Genomic DNA, 25,776 nt, shown 5'->3' on the forward strand with positions numbered 1-25,776 from the left:
TTCAACCCAGCACTTCCGGCCCGAGGCCAGGAAACCCGGGCGAGCGGCCTGGGAAAGCCAATTGCGCATGCGCACACGGGCGCAGCCTATCCGGAGCCTCCGCCTCGCTACGTCACCACCAGCCTTGCCCGGACGTCAACGGGCGGGAGTTTTTCAAAATGGGAGCGCGGAGGCGTCGCCCAGGCCTCGGAAGGCGCCCGGGAGACCTTTCGGTGGCTGTGCTGTCGTCGCCAGGAGCGGCGGCCTAGAGAGCCGAGCCTGATGGGCGCCAAGAACTGCTGGTTGCTTGGAGCGTTGCCTCGAAGGGACCGCAAGAAAGGAGCTGATCCCGGGAGCCCAGGCCGTGGCCTGGAAATATGGCGACTTGCATCGGGGAGAAGATCGAGGTGAAAAGACTAGCGGTTCTCGGCGGGGCGGGACCCGAGACCTCTGCAGGCAGGGGACCCGGCGAAACCAATGGCTGCGGGCTGGGTGTCCAGGTGCTTTGGGAGGGTCCCAACCGCCCGCGGCCCTGCTGTTTGGGGGCGGAGCAGCCCGCCCCTCCGAGCCTGAGGGTGGCAGCCCAGGTGCGTCGCTCGCTGCCCCGCCCTTCTCTCCGTGGACTCTGCGGCTTCTGGTCTGCGGTCCCGCCGGAGCTGCCGCGCTGGAACGGGGCATCTCCAAGGGGATGGCGGTTACCTCTGGCGGGAGCCGCGGCGGGACCCCTGGCCCCCCCGGGTTGGCTGGGGGTGGGCGGAGGGGGCGGAGGCCGCACTGAGGTTGAGGAACCAGATCATTAGGGTACTCGGTCCGGAGCCCAGCCTGGAAGCTCTGGGAGCCCCGCGAGGCATCAACATGCTTTCCAGCCCAGACTCCCGCTGTATCGAGGTGTATACCTGCTTGAATTTTGAATGCAAATTCCCCTCTCAATCCATTTCACCTCCTTTATCTAGCGCTAGCCCCTTCTTTTATACTCCTATGAGTCATCATACATATTCTTTCACTTTTAAGGATTTTAAAGTTGGAAATCTGCTTGGTAAAGGATCATTTGCTGGTGTCTACAGAGCTGAGTCCATTCACACTGGCTTGGAAGTTGCAATCAAAATGGTAAGATTATATTTATCAACTTCTCACCTCTCCTAGAGAAGTGTACTACTTGAGATGTCAGAAACTCCTTACCTAACAGACTTTTCTTTGATTATGATGTAAAGAACCCATTGCTTAGGTAGAAGAAAATAGCCCCACATCCAGCAGTTGGATTTAAGGATAACTTAGAAGATCCTCGATCATGATTAAATAGTTGTTTTATCTTCATTAATGTCAGTACACCTAGTATCTCTTCTAATTATACATACGTGGAGTCACTGGTAGAATTCAAAGAACAAATAATGGTTTTAATAAGAGTACACTGTTTATCATTTGCAACAGCATGGCTGGAACTGGAGAGCATTATGCTAAGCGATATAAGCCAGTTGGAGAAAGATAAATATCACATGATCTCACTCATATGTGGGATATAATGATCAACATAATTTGATGAACAAGAATTGATCCAGAGACAAATGGTAGGGGAGGGGGAGGTTAGAGAGCAACCAAAGGCCTTGTATGCATGCAGATTAGCATAACCAATGGACACAGACACTGGGCGGTGGGGGCTTGCCCCGGGGTGGGAATGGCTGGGGGGGAGGGGTCATTTGGGGGAAAAGGAGACATATGTAAAACTTTAGACAATAAAAAATATTAAAATAAAAGTACACTTGTGCATAGTTCTGTACTACACTGACAATCTAAAATGCTATTCTTGACTGTTAGAATGAGTAATATAAGCAATTAAGAATCCCTTATCTAAACCATTAGGGGAGTTTTGTTTTAAAGCTTGGCTAAATTGTTGTTATAGATATGATAGTCGTGCTATTAAATTCTTTAAGTTGTGAGAAGGTATTAGACTGCACTGGGCAAACTTTTCTGAATGTTCACTCTGCTATGCAATCTGCTAAGTGCAAGGGGAAGAAAATTGATCTCATAAAGAAGTAGGTAAAAGGAATTCAGAATATTTTGAAGTGTAGGTTCTCTTTTCAAAGTTAACTTTAGTCTACTTAATGTTTGAAAGTTTATCATCAATATCTATACCTCTCATGTTATTTTTAGATAGATAAGAAAGCCATGTACAAAGCTGGAATGGTACAGAGAGTCCAAAATGAGGTGAAAATACATTGCCAATTGAAACATCCTTCTATCTTGGAGGTAAAATACAATTTTATAAAATTCACCAAGGACATTGAATTTTTGTATATTATAATTTATTGTGCTCTTTTACATTTCAGCTGTATAACTATTTTGAAGATAGCAATTATGTATACCTGGTATTAGAAATGTGCCATAATGGAGAAATGAACAGGTATCTAAAGAACAGAAGGAAACCATTCTCAGAAAATGAAGGTAGGCTACTGCTTTTTTTTCTTTTAGGAGATATAAATTTTACTTTTTGTGGTTTTGAAGAATGTTCTATTACAAAATAGAACTGTTTTAATTGTTACTTTGGGGTACAAAAGGAGATTCCCCGCCCCCAATTGTAAGAGCCATTAATTCCTATAAAATATCCAAGCATTACAGAAGTAAATGGAGAAATTTGTTATTTCCCCAAAATTACACTTTAAATAAAATCTGTAGCAATTTAGTATGTATCCTTTTAAATCTGTAAAAAGCTCTTTAGAGTCCAGGGCGGTTTGGCTCAGTGGACAGAGCTTCCGCCTGCGGACTGAAGGGTCCTAGGTTCGATTCTGGTTGAGGGCACATGCCTGGGTTGCAGGCTCGATCCACAGTATGGGGCCTGCAGGATCAGCTGATCAATGATCCTCTCTCATCATTGATGTTTCTATCTCTCTTTGCCTCTCCCTTTCTCTCTGAAATCAATAAAAATATATTTTAAAAAATTAAAGAAAGCTCTTTAGAATAGAAAATATCAAACATAAATAGAGAGAGTAGTATAATGAGCCCCCATGAAGTTAAACCACTCAACTTGCAAAACTATCAACTAATGGTCAAATTGTTTCATTTGTATCCTTATTCCCCCAGGTTCCTAGAGTATTTGAAGCAAATCATAGACGTTTTAATATATACATATATATTTTGGCATATATCTTTAAAAGATACAGACTTAAGAAAAATAACCACAAAGTATTATCACACCTAATAATTCCTTACTAACAAATACATAATCAGTTTTGACTTTCCCAGTTTCTTATAAATAACTTTTTACAGTTCAGTTCAGGCTCACATGTAAGGTCCATACATCATCTCACAAAACATTGTTTTCATATTATCTTGCCCTGCTAACACATTGCAGGTAAGGCAAGAAAGGTGGTGCTGATAGACTTTTTATACATTCAAATCTATATAACACATTTGAAAAACAATTTGACCATGTGTACTAGGAACTATAGAAATGTTCATATCCTTGGACTTAAAATAAGGGCATAATTCAAATTGTAAATAAACCCATACAAATATTCATGGTGATTAATGTATTTTTCATAATACTATATAATAATAAGGCCTTTTTACTTATTTTTAAGATTTTTGTTGTTGTTAATCCTCACCTGAGGATATTTTTTCCATTTATTTTTAGATAGAGTAGAAGGGAGGGAGGAGGAAGGAAGAGAGAGAGATAGAAACAGAAACATCAGTGTGATAGAGACATACATCATGTGTCCTGGCTGGGTCCAGAGATGGAACCTATTACCCAGGTACATGACCTTGACTGGGAATTGAACCTGAGACCCTTTGGTCCATGGGCCAATGCTCTAACTACTGAGCAACTGGCCAGGGCTAAAGATTTTTTTTTTATTGATATTTTTTCCCCCCAGAGACAAAGAGAGAGAGAAACATCAATGTGAGTACAAGATATCAATTGGCTGCCTCCTGCACGTCCCCTATAGGGAATTGAGCCTGCAACCCAGGCATGTGCCCATCCTGTAAACAAACCAACCTTTCAGTGCATGAGATGATGCCCAACCAACTGAGCCATAAGGGCCAGGGCAAGGCCTTTTTTAAAATAAGACAAACCTGTAAAAACAATGAAGGAAAATAATTAATTTACTTAAAATTAAGAATGTGTAAGGCAGAAGAGTCTGCTAACAAATTTAAATGACTAAGATTGGAAGAAACTATTTGTAAACTATATGCCTGGCAAATTAATATTAAAAATATAAGGCATGCCTAAAAAAAGAGACTTGAATAGGAAAATGGGGAATATGAGCAGACTGTTCACAGAAGAGAAAATACAAATGCCCATTAAATATGAAAAGATGCTCAAACTCAATGGGAATCATTAGAATGTCAACTAAAACAAAATAAGAGTACCATTTTTTTTTTACTCATTGAATTGAGACTACCTAATATTAACAGGGATGTGCATGAAAATACAGCCTTTAGAGAGCAATTTGGCAAGGTATTATGATATGAAATTTAATCCTTCAATACAGTGATTTTACTTTTTGAATTTACCATGGAGAAACACCCCATAATATGCACAAGAAAACAAGCATGTACAAGAATGTCTATTGGCCTATGTTTTGTAATCTTGAAATAATAGAAGTGACCCAAATTTTCATCAATAGTTATTAAATAAAATTAAGATCTATGTGTACTGACAGAAATATCTCCAAGAAATATTGTGAAGTGGAAGAGAAAGTAATGAAACTATATATTTTGTACCATTTTTATATTTTAAAAGCAGTTATTACAACATTTTTGTTGATGTAAGCACACACAAGAAAAGCATGAAAATATATACAAACTGTTAATGGTGATTGCATTTTGGTAGGGTTTGGGGGACATCAGTGGACCTTTCACTTGCTTTTTTTTTAACAAGAACCAGTGGCCCGGTGCACAAAATTCATGGACATTAAAAGGGAATTAATTAGAAGAAATATTTTAATATTGCTATTTGCCCTTTCTCTATAATAGAAGTGTCAGAGATGAAAGAAAATTAGTAAAATGTGTATGAAAATCTCCCTCCTGTCAGAGTCTGGGTCACGCCGCGGGACCCAGAGTCTGGGTCATGCCGCGGGACCCAGAGTCAAGTCCCCGCCCACCCACTCGCACCTCGAAATCGCACGAGACCCAGACCTGGCCAGCCCCACTCCCATTGGGCGAGACCTAGACCCAGCCGGCCCCACCCCCGTCAAGCCCCACCGGGCGGGGGCGCGCAGCCTCAGGTCCCCCAACAAGCCCTGCCAGGCCGGGGGCATGGCCTCAGGTCCCCCACCCCAGCCAGGCGCCACACAGCCTCAGGTCCCTGCTGATCGGTCATTACGGCATCACGGCGTGATGACCATTTGAATATTAGCCTTTTATTATGATGAAATGTTTATTGTTTGCTCATTATAAAAATTTTCTCTTAATTGCTAGAGACTTCTGGTTAACCTATTTACTTCCAAATGCTAATAAAATTAAGCTTCCCTTAACAGCATATAGAAAACTCATCAGTTAGAAAGGACAAAGATTAAATAAAAGGCATGCCTAATTTTCTTAAAGGGAATTAAAGAATATTATGAAGTTATCAGAGTGTTATTTGTTTGGTGAAAAAAACTAAGCTGCAAGCCAGTGTCCCAATTTTAATACTCTGGCATGTGTACTTGGATTTCATAATGTATTCTAAATACTTAATGTTACAGTTTTTCTAAATCATAGGTTTTATGTTTTGCATTTTAACAGCTCGACATTTCATGCACCAGATCATCACAGGAATGTTGTATCTCCATTCTCATGGTATATTACACCGGGACCTCACACTTTCTAATCTCTTACTTACGCGTAATATGAACATCAAGATTGCCGATTTTGGGCTGGCAACTCAATTGAAAATGCCACATGAAAAGCACTATACATTATGTGGAACTCCTAATTATATTTCACCAGAAATTGCAACTCGAAGTGCGCATGGACTTGAATCTGACATTTGGTCATTGGGCTGTATGTTTTATACATTACTTATTGGGAGACCACCTTTTGACACTGACACAGTCAAGAACACATTGAATAAAGTAGTATTGGCAGATTATGAAATGCCAACTTTTTTGTCAGGAGAGGCCAAGGACCTTATTCACCAGTTACTTCGTAGAAATCCAGCAGATCGTTTAAGTCTGTCTTCAGTATTAGACCATCCTTTTATGTCCCGAAATTCTTCAACAAAAAGTAAGGATTTAGGAACTTCAGAAGATTCAATTGATAGTGGACATGCCACAATTTCTACTGCAATGACAGCTTCCTCCAGTACCAGTATAAATGGTAGTTTGTTTGACAGAAGAAGACTTTTGATTGGCCAGCCTCTCCCAAATAAAATGACTGTATTTCCAAAGAATAAAAATTCAAGTGATTTTTCTTCTTCAGGAGATGGAAGCAGTTTTTACACTCATTGGGGAAATCAAGAACAAGAAACCATTAATAGTGGAAGGGGAAGAGTAATCCATGATGCAGAAGAAAGACCACATTCTCGATACCTTCGTAGGGCCCATTCCTCTGATAGATCTGGCACTTCTAATAGTCAATCTCGAGCAAACACATGTACAATGGAACGATGTCACTCGGTAGAAATGCTTTCAAAATCCAAAAGATCAGGAGATGAAAATGAAGAAAGATACTCACCCACAAATAGCAGTGTCAATATTTTTCACTTTAAGGAAAAGATAACCAATAGTTCTGGATCTTTGGAAAGACCTGCTAACAATCAAGCACTGTAAGAATAATTCAATCAAAAGCTTTTAATTTTTGAATAAACATTGTATTAGTACCAGTAATGAAGCTGCCTCTAACGGGGTTTACTTTTTTCTAACATTGTCAGATATTCTTTGGGATCTTCTTAACTATGATTTCTATTTATTAGGAAGAGAATCAGTATGATGATTTTGAATTGTGGTTAAGAATCTCTTTTAATATAAGTATATGTGCTCATGAATGTATTTGTAGAGTATATTTAATACTTGGGAATTTTTAGTTTTGTTTATATGAAGCAGGTCTAGTGCAAAAGTATATATTAAACATGTTTAGTCTCTAAAGTACTCTAATAGTAACTATAAAAACACACACAAAGAGAGAAGCTGAGTCTAAGTGATGAGTAATTGTATTGACTGCTTCTCACATGAAGACTAGATTTTTAGTGACTCCAGTGTTTACTTTTTTATTTTTCTGATCTTTGATTTTTATGCTTACATCAGAAGAATGCAATAGCCATATAGAAACATAGTTACAGTGCCATGGGGATTTTGGCATGAGAGTTTAGCTTAGAGACAATTTAGTTATGCAGGTATTGGTTTCTACAGTTATTCTAAAATCTTCAGTTATTCAAATAAAAGATCTCCCTTACTAAGTATCTTAAAAAGTTATTACCTGATAATTTTGTATTAATTAATGGGAATATTTTTTTCTTTGTCTGTTTAGCTCCAATCATCTTTGTCCAGGAAAAACTCCTTTTCCATTTCCAGACCAGACATCACAGCTTGAAGTGGTGCAACAGTGGTTTGGAAATCTGCAAAAAATTGGTGAGTTTTTAGGGGACTGTTTAATAAAAAATTGACGGGGTGGACACTTAGCAAGCATTGCCATTTCTTTTCGGTTTTTCTTTATAAAATAATACATTTGCAATAAACTATGTTACAATAATAGTAATAACTATGGATTTTGAGCATTATTCTTTTTAAATTATTATTTTTTAAATATATTTTATTGATTTTTTTACAGAGAGGAAGGGAGAGGGATAGAGAGCTAGAAACATCGATGAGAGAGAAACATCGATCAGCTGCCTCCTGCACACCCCCTACTGGGGATGTGCCCGCAACCAAGGTACATGCCCTTGACCGGAATCGAACCCGGGACCCTTCAGTCCGCAGGCTGACGCTCTATCCACTGAGCCAAACCGGTTTCGGCTTGAGCATTATTCTTAATGCTTATTATATATCATTAACTTCTCATAAAAAAAATACAAGGATGGTACTATAGCCTTGCCTTAGGAAGCATGAGGAATTTGTGGTGCACAGGGCATAATTTGCCAATCAACCCTGCCCAAAGAAGAGATAGGAACAGGATTCCCACCCAAGCACTCTGGCTCAGAGACTTGACTCTTAACCTCTCTGTTCTTAAAGCCTTTTGTAATTAGCATCTACTATCAGTGCCTATAAAATATTCAAGAGGGTTTACCTTATTTTTAAGTAGAAGCTGATGTGGACATCGTGGTGTACCAGTGGGACCTCACATACACTAAATTACACAGCTACTAAAAACCTAAACATTTTTAAAACAGCTGGGTTTGAAAGTTAAACATTTCTCTTTAATGAAATTGACAAGAGTCACAGATGGTACACTGGAAAATAATGATGTAAATAAGAGAGAATAAAAAAGAAACATACGGAGATGAGGGGATTATTTTTTACTAAGTATTATGTTACCTCACACAAAGAGTGCATAATATGGCTGTAATTTAAGCAGAGAGTTGTGTCACCTCAAGACTATTTTTTTTCTTTTTAAAATATGTTATTTTCAAGAACCCAAGAGAGTTAACTTTCTTATATATATTTGTTAAAGATGATAATTGAAATTTATGTTTTTTTAAACTATAAAATTGCTGTGTACTTAATCTTGTAGTTAACCTTCTATTGCACTTATACTTTTATTTTGTAGCATGGACATATCTAAGATGATATACCTGAGATTATTATTACATTTATAATCTAGTAGTGCTGCTACAATTTTAAAGTACAATATTGGATATAAAATATTTCTGTCATAATAGGAGTAGGGGGGGAAGCACTAAAACATAATTAGGGGGGAAATTTCTATACAAATTTTTAGAGATTAGCATTTGAAAAATTGTCTTACTGCATTTTATATTATCTAATTTTCAGGGCTTTAAAAAGTAATGTTCTCATTTGAATACTAAAACCATGTGAAATATAAATGGGTAAAGTTCAGTAAGAACTTTTTAAAAAATGTTAATGCAAATACTTTTGAAATATTAAAAATATTTAAGCTCTCATATATTGCATTTTTTACTTCTAGTTGCATATTTTGTAGGTAAGGATGGACTAAAGACAGCTTCGAGAGAATTAATTATTTGCATATTAGATAGAATGATAACCTGGGAAATTCTCTCATTTCTGTATTTGTGGCAGTATTGACAGTTGCTTGTTTTAGAATTAGTAGGTGACTAGTTTTTGCTTTGATTGAAAAATTAATTTCACATTAATCATATTAATCTTTTCTTAGTATTAAGAATACTAAAGGTATTCCTTTGCAATATAGCTTTAAATGTTCTTTAAAGTCACTATTTTATTATGTCACATCTTATTTGTTAGAAAAATTATGAACATTTTTGTTGCTAGATTTCATTTGTTCCTCAAAAAAAAACAAACACATCTAGGCTGGCTGGTATGGCCCAGTGGTTGAGGATCAACCCATGAACCAGTCAGGACACATGTCCAGATTGCAGACTCAATCCCCAGTAGGGAGCATGCAGGAGACAGCCAATCAATGATTCTTTCTCATCATTGATGTTTCTATCTCTCTCTCTGAAAAGCAATACAAACATAAAAAAAAATAACAAAAAACATATATATATATATATATATATATATATATATATATATATATATATATATATATAAATATAAACAGATAATATGCAAATTAGCCCAGCGTCACTACCAGCTCAGGAGGAGGCTGCATCACCACCGCTCAGGAGGAGCTGTGCGCGCAGATGGGTGGGAGGGGACTGCGTGCTGCCTCCAGACCCAATGGACACACACCAGGGGTGGTGTGCTCCGAGTGGCCGAGGCGCGGCTCCACCCCAGCGGACACACACCAGGGGTGGCCGCGGTGGGGCTGGGAGCACGCCCCGGTGGGTGGTGGCAGCGGCCGGAGCAAAGCAGCCCGGATCCCAGATGCCTGGTGGCAGCTGGAGCAAAGCAGCCCGGGTCCCAGATACCTGGCGGCTGCTGGAGCAAAGCAGCCCGGTCCGGTGGGTGGTGGCGGTAGCTGGAGCAAAGCAGCCAGTCCTGGGTACCAGAGGGAAGCTGATGCCAGCAGCCAGGGGAAGGAATGCGGATGAATCATCGTGCATCGGGCCTCTAGTCTATTATAAGCAGCATGACTTGCTGTGTAAGTTTGGTGGTGTTTTTTTTTTAATTATTCCACTCAATTGCTTTATTCTGTGTGTATTACAGCTCATTTAAGAGAAACTACTGAGCACAAAAACCTTAGCTCAAACAGAGATTTCCAGGACCATTCAGATTTGCAAGACACATCAAGAAATGCCTGGACCGATGTAAGAGGCAAAAGGAGCCCTGAGGTTTCTGATAATGCGCATTCTGCAAAACAGCTGAACACCATGAAATATATAACTGCATTTCCTCATAAACCTGAGATAATTCCACAAGAATCTATTTTTGGCTTAGAACCTGTTTCTGAACAAAGCAAGACGAAGGACATGGAGTCACCATTGGGTAATCAGAAACGTACATTACGAAGCATTACATCTCCTTTGACAGCTTACAGATTAAAACCAATCAGACAGAAAACCAAAAAGGCTGTGGTATGTCTATTATTTTTCAAATTTACTATGTGATATTTCCTTATGTAAATTGGTTTTTGGTATCAAATATGGTTTTTTTTTAGTTTTCTATAAAATCCCTGTACTTTTGATAAGTGAATAATAAGCTAATTTAAAAGAGGTGAGGTGTTTATGGAAAAATAGCTTTTGTTTCTTCTGGCTACTTTAAAAATGGTGAATTGATACTGATACATTTTGAATTTTAAGTTATTGATAATGAAAAACATTTTAAAATAATACTGGCTAGTTATTATGTTACATATTCATTCACAATTCCAATCACTAAGTTAATATTTAATATATTACCTTTTGTTTTGTTTCTATTGTTTTTGCATATAATCTAGACTCAAAAAGGTAAACTGGAAAATACAACTTTTTTTAATATCTGAAACTATTTAAAAGAAAAGGAAAAAGCACCAAATTAAGTTTAAGAGTTTTAAAAAAATATCAAGTGTGATTTGGGAATGATTTTCATTTTTTAATTCCGTTTTCCAATTTATCCAGTCTTGCCTTTGTTTGGCATACTATTGTCTTTTCAAAGTCCTTAATCTCCACCCTACCTTCTGCTTTCTTTCTGCTCACTGGCTATCATTTCGCACTTCATTATACCTTCTCACCCTTGCTCCTTATGTTTCAACTGTGCTCAAATACACTTCTAGTCCAGACTGTTGCAGTGAAGCAGTTATTTTATTTTCACTTTGATTTGCATTTCTACCATGGTTAAGTACTTCTCTCTTAAGTATTATATATGTCAGTGCTGTTCTAGTAAACAAGATAGTTCTTACTGATTTTGCTTTTGTTTTTAGGTGAGCATACTTGATTCTGAGGAGGTATGTGTGGAGCTTCTAAAGGAGCATTCATGTCAAGAATATGTGAAAGAAGTTCTTCATGTATCTAGTGATGGAAATATGGTAATGTGGATCTACTTTATTATCTTGCAGCTTTATCACTTAAATATTTAGCCTTCTAATCCATTCTATAATGATGTCTTTAAAAATTTTTTTTAATCAGTGTTCCTGATAGTGATAGTGTCTCTGGAATTTAAGAACTAGAATAGCATACTACATATGTTTAAATAAATTAGTGTGGATTTAAAAATAATTATAACCAGTGTCCTGGCCAGTGTGGTTCAGTTGGTTGAGCATCGTCAGGTACACAAAAGGTCTCGGGCTTGATTCCCACTGGGGGGTGTGCATGGGGCAGCCAATCAATGTTTCTCTATTTCTTTCTCCGTCTTCCTCTGTCTCTCTCAAATCAATAAAAACATTTTTTAAATAATAGTTATTATAACTAGTAACAAAATGTAAACTTTAGGCCTAAGGTTAAAAAGCAAAAAAACTTACTTTTAGAGCATATTTAGCATTTTCAATAAAATAATATTTAACTAGAGTCCCAGTGCACGAAGATCGTGCATGGGTAGGGTCCCTAGGCCTGAATGAACAGCGATCAGGACCAATCTGTGGGGCGACTGGCAGGGCCCCTCTGGCACCCACCTTGGCCGGCCTGTCACTGCCCACTTGCCGGCCCCACACCACACCACCACTGCGGGTCACCTCTCTCTGCAGGGTGACTGGTGGGGCCTGCCGGCTGGGGGCAGCTCCTGCATTGAGCATCTGCCCCCTGGTGGTCAGTGTGCATCTGTGCGTTCCACCGTTCGGTTGATATGCATATTAGGCTTTTATTATATGGGATATTAACGTGAGCTCTTTTCATAATTTTAAAATATAGTGCTCTAACTTAATGACATACAATTAGAATTCTTAAAAAATATTTTGGCAGATCACTATTTATTATCCAAATGATGGAAGAGGTTTTCCTCTTGCTGATAGACCGCCTTCACCTACTGATAATATCAGTAGGTACACCTTTGACAATTTACCAGGTATGTAAATTTAACAGGGAACAAATTTAGATAATGGACTTTCATATGTATAAACTCTATACGTGGTTATCATAGAGTTTAATATTTGGTTGAAAATATTTGGTGAGATAGGATGTACCTCCTGTTCTGTGTAATAATGGTAAAAACTAGCTCTGGAATATTTGTGTTGAATCATATTAAAAATTCAACATGAAGTATACAGTTTTTTGCTTTTGAAATAATGACTGCACTACATAAATGTTCATTTATAACTGTGGGTGAGCAAATTTAACTCCCAGTTCAGCTCCTACACGTTATGGATTGGGGAGTTATGTACTGAGAGGTAAGACTTCATTGAGGTGATAATTAGAAACAAACAAGAAAACCTGTGTAATTTTACTCTTATTAGAAATCAAAATAGGTATGTATATAAGACTTAAATACTATAAATAACCATAGCTACAGGAAATTGCAAAAATGTACTTGTATAAGGTAGAACCATAAAACTGCTCTAAGAACACAAAGCTATATTTCTTTCTGATAAACATTTGGTTCTGATATCTCAGATAGAAGTCTTTTCATTTCACTTACAAAAATTTCCTGTAATTATTGCCTTATTTATAACAAGGAGGTGATTCAAAGAAAGTGTTTTAAAATAATCATAATACCAGTCATCAGGTTTTATGTATTTCTTGGGAATTTTACTAAACTATCTTTAGTTTTTATTGAAATAATAGACGTATATCTCTAAAAATATTTTTATTTTGGTACTGGGATTACTAACCTATCAACTTAACATTTTTGAGGTAGAGTAGAAATAAATACTAAATTTTTATATAATTTCCATGTCAAGTTAAAATTTTATTCTCTTATGAAATTTTTTTCTCTTTTCCTCCCTAGAAAAGTACTGGCGAAAATATCAATATGCTTCCAGATTTGTACAGCTTGTAAGATCTAAATCTCCAAAAATCACTTATTTTACAAAATATGCTAAATGCATCTTGATGGAGAATTCTCCTTGTGCTGATTTTGAGGTTTGGTTTTATGATGGTAAGTACCATTTAAAAGTGGTAATTTTGGGGAGCATTTTCTCAATCCATTAAGATTTTGCTTCCCAGCAATTGTCAATAGTTTGGCTTAAATTCACAAAAATTCTCAAATAAATAAATGAATTAAGATGGTATTTTTCCCCCTTTAGTTGTGGTTGTTTTTAATTCAACACAGTAAGTTTTTGAGATATATATGTCACATACATATATACATATGTATGTATATATGAGTTAAGAAACTGAGATGGACATAAAAAAATTATAACTAGTAGCCCTGCGCATGAATCTGTCTGCCCATAGCTCACTGCTGCCCTCCAGTAGCTCTCCGACCACTGCCCCGCCCTCCTGTAGCTGGCCCCAGCCCCCAATCATAGCTTGCTGCCCTGCCCCCCTCCTGTAGTTCTCCACTGCCTGTTTATAGCTCGCTGCCCCACCTTCCTGCTGATCCATGATCTGGTCATTACACAGTCGGTCATTATGCTTCATGGCGTAACGGCCATTTGCATATTACATCTTTATTATATAGGATAATAAAAGGATAACATGCTAATTAGACCTGATGTCCTTCCGGACGAAGCCGGGGCTGTAAGGGAAGCCTGGGTTCCAGGTGCCTGCCAGTGGCCAGAGGAAAGCCCGGGTCCCAGGTGCCAGAAGGAAGCCAATGCTGGCAGCCAGGGGAAGGAAGGCCTACACTTGCACAAATTTTGTGCATTGGGCCTCTAGTGAGAATTATAAATGTGCAAAAGAATAGAACTGAGTCAGAGAATCTTATGTTCCAAATCTATTCTATAATGATGATTTACTGTTTAATCTGTAAAGCTCCCTACTTTAAGGGACACTAAGCACATACACGTATACAGTACACATAAAATTATAGCTGCCCTTCAATTGTGTTTTTATATGAAAGCAGTGATTTTTAAAAATAGCCTGTGTTTCATACTTAAGCCAGATATATGCAGAAAAGAAAAATGGATAACCTATATTTACTTTGAGCCTCATTTTATTAATGGTCAGTATATGAATATAAATGATACTGTGATCTAGGAGCTATTATGTACTGGTATAATAATATAAATCAAGGAATATTTAAAGATATGGTAAAAGTTTTCTTATTTTTTAAGGAGCAAAGATACATAAAACAGAAGCTTTAATTCATGTGATTGAAAAGACTGGAAAATCTTACACCTTAAAAGGTGAAAGTGAAGTTAATAGCTTGAAAGAGAAAATAAAAGTGTATATGGACCATGCTAATGAGGTATGTACCTACTTACAGGTTTTTCATACTGATTGACTGATCACAAATGACAGTTGAAGTAATGACGAAAGCACTCTTCTTTTGAAATAGGGCCATCGTATTTGTTTAGCACTGGAATCTATAATTTCAGAAGAGGAAAAGAAAAGTGGAAGTGCTCCCTTTTTCCCAATAATTATAGGAAGGTAAATGTTTAAAAATTTAAAAAGTATGGCTAAAATGTATAGGAAATGTTTTAAAAAGAGTTTGGTGTTTACATTATGAACATTCTTTACCTTTCTGTAAATTGTAAGCTTTAAGGGACTATGCTTGGTCATTTCTTTCTCCTTCAGAAAACCTAGTAGTACTAGCTCACCTCAGGGCTTGTCACCGCCTCCTCCTATGGATCCAAACTACCTGATGAGTAAAGTGATCGTAAATAGTGCTGTTTCTCCGGAACAGGCACCAGCACTTAATCCTTCTGTAAGTATGTATATGTCACTTTTGTATCTAAAATCCTTCAATGATTACCTGATACCCTTGATGTAAAACTAAAGCTGCTTATTATCACCTTCCGTACACACCTTACATATATTATCACCTACCTACTTTTCTAGCCTCACACCAAGCCACTTTACCCTACACTTGGTATGCTTGAGCTCTGAAGCCTTCTTTTAGTTCTTTGAATAAGTCAAACTCTCAGGACTTTTTCACGTGCTGTTCACATGACCAGGAAGTCTTTTCCCCGACCCCTTAAAGGCTAATTCTTTCTCATTCATCAGGTCTCAGTTTAAATCTTACCTCAAATAGGCCTAACCTGACCCTTCTGAGAAAATATATTAAACTAGAGGCCCAGTGCACAAAATTCGTGCATGGAGGGGGTTTCCCTCAACCCAGCCTGCACCCTCTCCAATTGGGGACCCACAGGGATCGGGCCTAAACCGGCAGTCGGACATCCTTCTCGCAATCTGGGACTGCTGGCTCCTAACTGCTCACATGCCTGCCTGCCTGATTGCCCCTAACTGCCTCTGCCTGTCAGCCTGATGACCCCTAACTGCCCTCCCCTTCCAGCCTGGTTGCCCCTAACTGCCTCTGCCTGCCTGTCTGATCGCTCCTAACTGCCCTCCCCTTCCGGCCTGGTTGCCCCCAACTGCCCTCTCCTGCAGGCCTGATCTCCCCCAATGGCCCTCCCCTGACAGCCTGATCTTGCCCCCAACTGCCCTCCCCTGCAGGCCTGATCTCGCCCCCAAATGCCCTCCTCTGCTGGCCAATTTGGTTCTGATTGGTCAGTTTCTATGCCAGTCAGCCTCAAAAGCTCCACCTGCTAGGCAGCCATTGGCTCCCCACAGCACCCAGATTTGGTTCTGATTGGTCAGTTTCTATGCCAGTTAGCATCAAAAGCTCCGCCTCCTAGGCAGCCATTGGCTCCCCACAGCACCTAGATTTGGTTCTGATTAGTTGGTTTCTATGCTAGTCAGCGTCAAAAGCTCTGCCTCCTAGACAGCCATTGGTTCTTCACAGCACCCACATTTGGTTCTGATTGGTTGGTTCCTATGCCAGTCAGCATCTCTGGGCCTGATCAGAGAGGCGGGCTGAACAGCAGCCCCCACGGAGGCCGGGAGAGAAAGAAAAGCCCGGCTGCTGGCGAAGCTCAGAAAGGGAGAGAAAGAGAGAGGCAAGTACTGACCAACAGCTGCCACTGAGGCTGCGGATCAGACCCTGCCTCTCTCTCCTGCCTCTCAGCCCCCTGGGTAGTCAGTGTTGGGTTGCTAGGCTGCAGCAGGGCAGTAAGTGCTGGATTGCCATGGCAACCCAGCGCTGACTGAAGGGCTTACGGGTTGCTCAGCCTTCAGTCGTGATCGGTCGTTACAACCCTGGCCTTTTATATATTAGGATTAGAAATTGTTTTTTATTTGTACCTGTAAAGTCCCATTAACTACCTTTATATCCACAATAGGCTCATCGTTAAATAAGCTTACTGTATTTTTACTCAGTGAATTATTATGCCAATGAAGACTATACAACAATGTAGTATAAAATTCAACAGTGAAGAATACATATGTATATACATACATGTGTGTACACACACACACATACATACATACTATAATTGCAACTGTGAAAAATACCTTGGGATAAAAGAAAAGATATCTACCAAAATGAAAATAGCAATTGTGTTTTATTTTTTTTCTTATTTTTCTAATTTTTCATAATGTGGTCATTTTTTAATTTTAACTTTTTGTTTTTAAGAAAACTTATTCTCAGCTAATGAAAAACACACTCATTTTCTACTTTCACTGAAGTTGGCTTATAAAAATGGGAAGGCATAATATCCTTCTGTCTTGTACTGTTTATAGATGGTTACAAATGAAGGACTTGGCGATACTGTTGCAGCTTCTGGAACAAACATCCCTTCTAGTAGTCTAAAAGATTGTTTTCCTAAATCAGCACAGCCTTTGAAATCTGTTTTTGTGAAAAACGTTGGTTGGGCTACACAGGTGAGAAATTTTAGAAAAATGAATTTTCTTAGTATGTTTGGTTTCCACAGTGATTGGACAATTACCCCAAAATACAAATTATTTTAAAGGTTTCTCTTTGCAAGAAAGTTTTTACACTTTGTTTTGCATTGGTTGAATCATTTAAAAAATAACTTTTTTTTTTACTTGTATACAGTTGGAAAATTAGATATTATTGATAACAAATTGCCTGCTAGGACCTGGGTGGCCTATTTTTGTCCTTGTTTTTTAAAGTACAGGTCATGATAATGGCTAATTGTTAAGAGTTTAGAATGATGTCCAGGGCATTTTAAATTTTAGAAACTTTGTAATCTGTATTACTACAATAACATTTATTTGGCCACAAGGGATTTTTGCATTTGAAAGTTAAATCCTCATTGTGTTTCAAGCTTATAGAATTTTATGTAGGTGTGAAAGTATATGTGTATATCATCTGAAAGCTTGAAGCTTGGAGACCTTTGAGGATAGCACATGTATTTTCACTTACCAGTGAAGTAAAATGCAGCCTAGGCCTTTATGGGGGTAGGAAATAAAAGAAAGGGGACTCAATATTTGTTGAGTACCTGAGATGTGGTTCATTGTTTTTCACATATATTGTCTCATTACTTCTCCCAATAAAATCTAATATTGGTGTTATCTCCTTAAGTGTGGCTTATAATGGTTGATTGGCTTGCTCTGTCCTACTTATTAATAGTTGGCAGTCTGGATTTAAACTCAGCTCTCTGATTCCAGAGTCCATGCCACTCTATTTGGAGTGGTACATCATAAATATCAGTGACTAAAGGGAAAGATTTCAAACCTAAGATATTAGGTTCTCAGGCAGAAGAGAAATTTGTGTGGCCTAAGGACAAAGAATAGAAAGAAATCCTAATTTTAAAAGTGCTGCTTTTGTCATTTTCTAAATCTATTCTTGGTTAGAAATCTACCTAATAAAAGAGTAACATGCTAATTGATCATACCTTCACAACACCTACCAGCCAATGAGGAGTGAGTATGCAAATTAACCCAACAAAGATGGGTAAATGCAGGCACCCAGCGGCCCGGGACGGGGCAGACACTTGTGTTGTCGCCATGGTGATGACGCAGGCGTTCTGCACCACCCCAGCCACTCGGGGCCTCTGGGCAGCGTGGGAAGGCAGAAAGGCGGCTCTGGGCTGGAGCGGAAAGGCTGCTCCGGCCAGAGCGAAGGCCAATTCGTGCACGAATCTTCATTCGTGCATCGGGCCACTAGTACTATTAAAAAAATACTATTGGCAAACAACAATAAAAACTACTCTGATGTACTACTGGAAACAAATGGGAAACAGGATTCATATACAATAACTTTAATATTCTAATACCCTAATTATTAAAGGAATAGTCTGAAAAGACATGCATTTTCTCAAAGCTACTATTATCACAGCTCCTAAGAGGGTTGTTGTTGTTTTTTTAAACTATGTAAAACCTGATAAACATGAGTACCTTTTAAGAACCTCAGACCCTCTACTCTATAGTAATTTCCAACACTTCATTATTTTCCTAGTTAACTAGTGGAGCTGTGTGGGTTCAGTTTAATGATGGGTCCCAGCTGGTCGTGCAGGCAGGAGTATCTTCTATCAGTTACACATCACCGAACGGTCAGACAACTAGGTAAGTTCTTAAAACACTGGTTGAGATTCAGTTTTTTGCTATAAATTTTCCCTATACATTGAAATAAGTGATTTAGTAAAGTTACTGTTTTCATTTTGACAATGTTTCTATTATTTAAACTGTTAATTATTAGGAGTTCATATAGTCTTTTGTTTGTTTTTATTTCAGAGAGGAAGGAGAGAGAGAGAGAGAGAGAGAGAGAGAGAGAGAGAGAGAGAGAGAGAGAGAGAGACATCAGTGATGAAAATCATTGATTGGCTGCCTCCTCCTGCACACCCCCTACTGGGGATGGAGCCCACAACCCGAGCATGTGCCCTGACCATGACTTCCTGGTTCATAGGTCTATGCTCAACCATTGAGCCACACCAGCCAGGTCCTATAGTCTTGTTAATGCATATTTTACGATTCTCTGCATGAATGTAGGGTAAATGGTATCGATAATCTACTGCAAGGGATTAGATTCTTTGTAGATTTATTCCATAAACTAACTAGGTTGGCCCTTTTCAGAAATAATAGACTTCTAAGTTCAAGTAATATACCTAAACAGTTTATGTCACAAAACATAGAAGCTAGGCCCTAGCTGGTTTGGCTCAGTGAATAGAGCGTCAGCCTATGGACTAAAGGGTCCAGGGTTCAATTCCAGTCAAGGGCACATGTCCTGGTTGCCAGCTCTCATCATTGATGTTTCTATCTCACTCTTTCTTCCTCTCTGAAATCATTAAAAATATATTATATAAAAAACAAAACAAAAACAAAAACAGAAGCTAGAAATTTTTTTTAAGAGTTAACCAGATTTTTGTTTTCTCAAATGAAAGGCTATATCGTCTTATGTAATGTAAAGTAATTAATGATTGGAACACGTTTTTAAATTTATATGTTCTGTATGAAAATGTGTGGCAGACACCATGCTAAAAATGAGGGATTTTGCAATAGCAAGAGTAAGCAATATTTTGGTTTCCATATTTCAAACCATAAGTTACTAAAAAGAGGTAGAGTTGATGCCAATACCAACATGATACTTTATGAGCAGTGTTATTGTAAAGGAATTACTTGAGACAAATATAATTTGTGGATATCTACCAATTGCTTTTTTTGTTAAATGTGTACATGTGCAGTGCTGTCATTTAAAGAACTACACATGAAGTTAGAGGCTTTGTTAAATAAGCTCTTTTAATTGCTCCAGAGAGTGGATGGATGCAGATATAAAATGGGTAGAACCCATGTTTCAGATGATAAAAGTTCAGATTTATTTGATATAGTCATTTGGAAATTGTTAACATTTCAATAGAAATGTAATCATACGTGTTTAGCTTAGTATTTTCCTTAGATTAGGACCTGCAATTTAATAAGGAATCCAGATCTTCAGATTGCTTTAGAAGTTATAAAGCCAATTGAAGTGTTTTGGTCTAATTTTATTTTTATTATTTAAATACATTTAGAGATTGGTCTATTTAGAAAGGAAGCAAATTTGGTATGCTTAACTTGATTAGGTATCTACTTTAATAAATAATTTTGTATAATTTTTCTGAGATACCTCTGCCAGTTGAAGAATTACTGAAAAATATAATGTGCCTTTTGGTACTCTCATATGAACCAAGTAGTTAAGTAATGTTTTTGTCTTTTTTTTTTTCTTGCTTCACTTAGATATGGAGAAAATGAAAAATTACCAGAATACATCAAACAGAAATTACAGTGTCTTTCTTCCATCCTTTTGATGTTTTCTAATCCAACTCATAGTTTTCATTGATTAAAGCTCCTTTTAGATATATAAGTTTAATAAATAATGTTTTTGTTGGCTTTCAAGGAAAGTGACTTTCTCTTATTTAAAATAACTTCTTCAGAAAGCCTTTCTATAGAAGAAAGTTTTAATCTATACCATAGTGGATGTATCCTAATGAGAAAACAAACAGAATGCAACTTAAATCATTTATAAAATATAGTGGTCATAGATTAAAATAGGACACCTAACAATCTTTTAAAAGCAAAAATATAAATGGTGTGTGGTATATTTATGCTTTTGTTGTTTTCTCTACTTCTTAGACATATTGAATGATGGACAACATGCTGCAGTTTTTAAATTTTTGAGCATGTAAATAATATGTATTTATGTTATAAGGAACATATGTAAACATGTATATTTGTTTTATATTTATTTTTGTAGCACCAGTTTCTGATGAAGCATTTCAACCAATGCATTTTATATATTAAAAAAACAACAACAAATAAATACAGTGATAAGTTACTTTATTTTTGGATTTATTTAATTGAATACTTATTATAAAATGAAGTTACTGGTAAACTTGTTTTTAAGTTTTAGTGCCTGTTTGTTTAGGAGGAGCCAATTAAATTTTTAAAATTACTTTTGCAAATGGTAAACATTGTTTCTCTACCCTTATTTGAAAATATGTGTATATTTTAATGACAAACAGTTTGACACTGAAGAATTTAATGCATTTAACATGACGGAATGGAATGCTTAGTAGTGGGACAGTCATTCCTAATGAAATACTCAAAATGAGAATAGAATGAAACTACTTAAATATGATATAGACTGTTTAACCTAATGTTTTGTGCTGAATTTTATAATCAGATATACTGGAGCTAATTCCTTTAAGTAGACGGGAATACCCAGTGTCACAATTATTCAACAATGTTTTTGAGGTTTTTGTCTCAAAAAATAGGAACAAATGATTCACAATGGAAATCCGTATAGTAATTCCAAAAGATATATGCTCAACCATATTTACAGTTAGAGAAATGAAAATATTTCCTTTTATCGGAGATTGGTAAAAAATAGTAAATGAGAAGGGCATTCTCAGATGTTTAGAGTATAAATGATAATCTAATATGTATTTGGCAATATCTATCAAAATTAACACATTTTAATAAATTGGTAATCCAACTTTGACGAAGAAAATAATGTAAGGGAAAAAAAATACCAGAAATAAATGAGTTTCCCTTTTAAAAATGGAAATAATTAAAAGAATTCCTAGCTTAATTTTGAAGGCTAAAAAATATATTTTGCTTTGACAGAATTTAACTAGGTATACTTTTTATAATCTCTTTTGGTCTTAATGTGTCTTTATGTTTCAGATATTTCTCATATATAACACTAGAGGCCCGGTGCATGGATTCGTGCACCAGTGGGTCCCTAGGCCTGGCCTGTGGGGATTGAGCCGAAACTGGCTCTATGTCATCCCCCAAGAGGTCCCGAATTATGAGAGGGCGGTTCTCCAGTGACGCACCACAGAAGCGGGCTCCCTCCTCTCTGGGGCCACGTGCATCACCTGAGAACTGCAGCTGCCAAGTCACCACAGCTCGGCAGATCCTGCGTTGATCATCTGCCCCTTAGTGGTCAGTGTGCATCATAGCTACCGATCAGACGGTCGCTTGGGCTTTTATATATATAGATATACTTGAGTATTGTTTCTTTTTTTTTTTTTTTACTCTTTATTGTTCAGATTATTACAATTGTCCCTCTTTTTTCCCCCATAGCTCCCCTCCACCACGTTCCCAACCCACCCTCTGCCCTTACTCCCCCGCACTGTCCTCATCCATAGGTGTACGATTTTTGTCCAGTCTCTTCCTGAACACCCCCACACCCCTTTCCCCCCAGAATTGTCAGTCCACTCCCTTTCTATGCCCCTGATTCTATTATATTCACCAGTTTATTCTGTTCATCAGATTTTTTATTCACTTGATTTTTAGATTCACTTGTTGATAGACATGTATTTGTTGTTCATAATTTTTATCTTTAACTTTTTCTTCTTCTTCCTCTTCTTAAAGAATACCTTTCAGCATTTTATATAATTCTGGTTTGGTGGTGATGAACTCCTTTAGCTTTTTCTTATCTGTGAAGCTCTTTATCTGCCCTTCAATTCTGGATGATAGCTTTGCTAGATAGAGTAATCTTGGTTGTAGGTTCTTGCTATTCATCACTTTAAAAATTTCTTGCCACTCCCTTCTGGCCTGCATAGTTTCTGCCGAGAAATCAGCTGACTATTGTATGGGTGCTCCCTTGTAGGTAACTAACCGTTTTTCTCTTGCTGTTTTTAATATTCTCTCTTTGTCTTTTGCTCTTGGCATTTTAATTATGATGTGTCTTGCTGTGGTCCTCTTTGGATTCCTTTTGTTTGGGGTTCTGTGCGCTTCCTGGACTTGTAAGTCTATTTCTTTCACCAGGTGGGGCAAGTTTTCAGTCATTATTTCTTCAAATAGGTTTTCAGTATCTTGCTCTCTCTCTTTTTCTGGCACCCCCATAATTCTGATGTTGGTATGCTTGCAGTTGTCCCAGAGGCTCCTTACACTATCTTCAAATTTTTGGATTCGTTTTTCTTTTTGCTTTTCCGGTTGAGTGTTTTTTGCTTCTTTGTATTTCAAATCTTTGACTTGATTCTTGCGATCCTCTAGTCTGCTGTTGGATCTCTGTATATTATTTTTTATTTCAGTCAGTGTATGTTTAATTTCTAGTTGGTCCTTTTTCATATCCTCGAGGGTCTCACTAAATTTATCGGCCTTTTCTAGGAAATTCTTGAAAAACCTTATAACCGTGGTTTTGAACTCTATATCCAGTCGTTTGCTTTCCTCCATTTCTTTCATTTGTGACCTGTTTCTTTGTCTCCGCATTTTTGCTGCTTCCCTGAGTTGATAGAGTGGCTTTGTGTGCTAGGTGTCCTATAGGGCCCAAAGGCTCAGCCTCTCCAGTTACCTGAGGTGGACACTCTTGGTGCACCCCTTTGTGGACTGTGAGCACAGTCTTGTTGTAGTTAAGCCTTGATTGTTGTTGGTATCACTGGGAGGAATTGACCTCCAGGCCAATTGGCTGTGAGGATCAGCTGTGTCTATGCTGGGAGAACTTCTGTGCTGGAGACACCCTTGTGAGACAAGACTTGCAATAGCCTCTGTGCTCAGCTTGGATGGGGCGGAGTCTCAGGGCAGAGCAGACAGCAATGGCTTCCCCTCAGCCCTGCCCTATGAGGCCCCTGGGTCTCAGTGTCCCGCGGTAATCGCTGCAAGCACCTCAGAAAGAAAGCCCCTTGAGTTTCGCCTGCTGCCAGACAGTCCAGTTTCTCCCCGAATGAGTCTGGGTCCCCAGAGTCTTGCCCGGAACTGGAGTTCAGAGCCGTCGGGAGCTTTTGTCTCCCTCCTGGTTGAGAGAGCCAGCCGCGTACTCAGTTGCCAGCCCTGTCCGCGCACGTGCCTCTGTGCTTCTGCCTTCTGCAGCTCCTCTGAGTCTCAGTGTGCTTTTCTCTTTCCTTCTAGTTGTAGAATTTCCACTCAGCCAGCCTTCTTGTGGTTCTGATGATGTCCGTTTTGTTTGTCTTTTAGTTGTAGTTTTGAAATTGTTGTGTGAGGCAGCAGTTTAGGTGTTTATCTATGCTGCCATCTTGATTTCTCGTTGAGTTTTGTTTCTTAATCCAATCTAATAACCTCTAGTTTTTTTACCTTTTTTGTCATTTCTTATTTATTTTACTGTCATTACATTTCTATTACATTGATGTCTGCCAACTCATTTTGTGCTTTTTATCAAAAATTTCTTTTTTCCTTTCCTGCCTTCTTTCAGTTTGGGTTATCTTTAATCCCTTTGATTCTCTACTGAATTTCTTCATGAGAATGATATAGTGGTAGTTTATCAATATGAATTATTTATAAGATTATGACTATAACAATATTCACAATGTCAGGGTGTAACAAATATCACCTTTGGCAGGGAATTGAACCGGCAACCTTTTGGTTCAATGGACAAAGACCCAACCGGCCAGGGCCATGCTTACCCACTTTTAATGTTAACAATGCTCAAAGTGTTCGGGTGTCGTCAGTCTTATCCATCCTTTAGAAAGTTCCTCATTCATTTTCTTTCTTTCTTTTTCTTTTTTTTTGTTTTTTTGTTACTCATAAAGGTATTATTTATGTGTCATTAACCCCCAATTGCCCTCCCACCCGCACCCCAGCTCCTGCCCTCACCCCCCTAGTATCTGTATCCATTGGTTAGGATTATATGCATGTGTACAAGTCCTTTGGTTGATCTCTCTCCCTTACCCCCACCCTCCCCTGCCTTCCCTCTGAGGTTTGATGGTTTGATAGATGCTTCTCTGTCTCTGGATCTATTTTTGTTCGTTAGTTTATGTTGTTCATTATATTCCACAAATGAGTGAGATCATGTGATATTTATCTTTCTCTGACTGGCTTATTTCACTTACCATAGTGCTCTCCAGGTTAATCCATGCTGTTGCAAATGGTAGGAGTTCCTTCCTTTTTACAGCAGCATAGTATTCCATTGTGTAGATGTACCACAGTTTTTTAATCCACTCATCTGCTACTGGGCACTTAGGCTGTTTCCAAATCTTAGCTATGGTGAATTGTGCCACTATGAACATAGGGGTGCATATATCCTTTCTGATTAGTGTTTCTAGTTTCCTGGGATATATTCCTGGAATTGGGATCACTGGGTCAAATGGAAGTTCCATTTTTTGTTTTTTGAGTAAACTCCATACTGTTCTCCACAGTGGCTGCACCAGTCTGCATTCCCACCAGCAGTGCACGAGGGTTCCTTTTTCTCCGCATGCTGGCCTGCACTTGTCGTTTGTTGATTTGTTGATGATAGCCATTCTAACAGGTATGAGATGGTACCACATTGTCGTTTTGATTTGCATCTATCGGATGATTAGTGACTTTGAGCATGTTTTCATATGTCTCTTGGCCTTCTGTATGTCCTCTTTCGAAAAGTATTTAGGTCCGTTGCCCATTTTTTGATTGGGTTGTTTATCTTCCTTTTGTTAAGTTATATGAGTTCCTTTTAAATATTGGAGATTAAACCTTTGTCAGTGATAACATTTGCAAATATGTTCTCCCATACAGTGGGCTTTCTTGTTGTTTTGTTGATGGTTTCTTTTGCTGTGCAGAGCTTT

General features: G+C 38.2%; 1 protein-coding gene across 1 annotated transcript; it reads left to right on the top strand.

Annotated features, from left to right (window-relative positions):
• The first annotated feature begins 148 nt into the window (after positions 1-148).
• Positions 149-21,113, top strand: PLK4 (polo like kinase 4). Its single transcript, XM_080674035.1, has 16 exons — positions 149-386; positions 991-1,086; positions 2,128-2,223; positions 2,304-2,418; positions 5,698-6,718; positions 7,420-7,520; positions 10,197-10,564; positions 11,389-11,493; positions 12,362-12,464; positions 13,344-13,493; positions 14,614-14,747; positions 14,838-14,929; positions 15,077-15,206; positions 17,081-17,221; positions 18,762-18,868; positions 20,513-21,113. Exons 1-16 carry the CDS (start codon positions 357-359, stop codon positions 20,613-20,615), a joined length of 2,892 nt encoding a protein of 963 aa, XP_080530161.1. The 5' UTR covers positions 149-356; the 3' UTR covers positions 20,616-21,113.
• Positions 21,114-25,776: the final 4,663 nt, after the last annotated feature.

This window comes from Plecotus auritus (assembly GCF_963455305.1).
Source record: "Plecotus auritus genome assembly, chromosome: 6".
In the NCBI taxonomy this organism is placed as follows: Eukaryota; Metazoa; Chordata; class Mammalia; order Chiroptera; family Vespertilionidae; genus Plecotus; species Plecotus auritus.

Excerpts from the sequence above, each read along its gene's own strand:
- PLK4 (XM_080674035.1), top strand. The coding sequence starts at position 357 with ATGGCGACTTGCATCGGGGAGAAGATCGAG. Across the intron at positions 11,494-12,361 it reads TATCTAGTGATGGAAATATG|ATCACTATTTATTATCCAAA; the intron begins GTAATGTGGATC and ends ATATTTTGGCAG. Across the intron at positions 14,748-14,837 it reads ATATGGACCATGCTAATGAG|GGCCATCGTATTTGTTTAGC; the intron begins GTATGTACCTAC and ends CTTTTGAAATAG.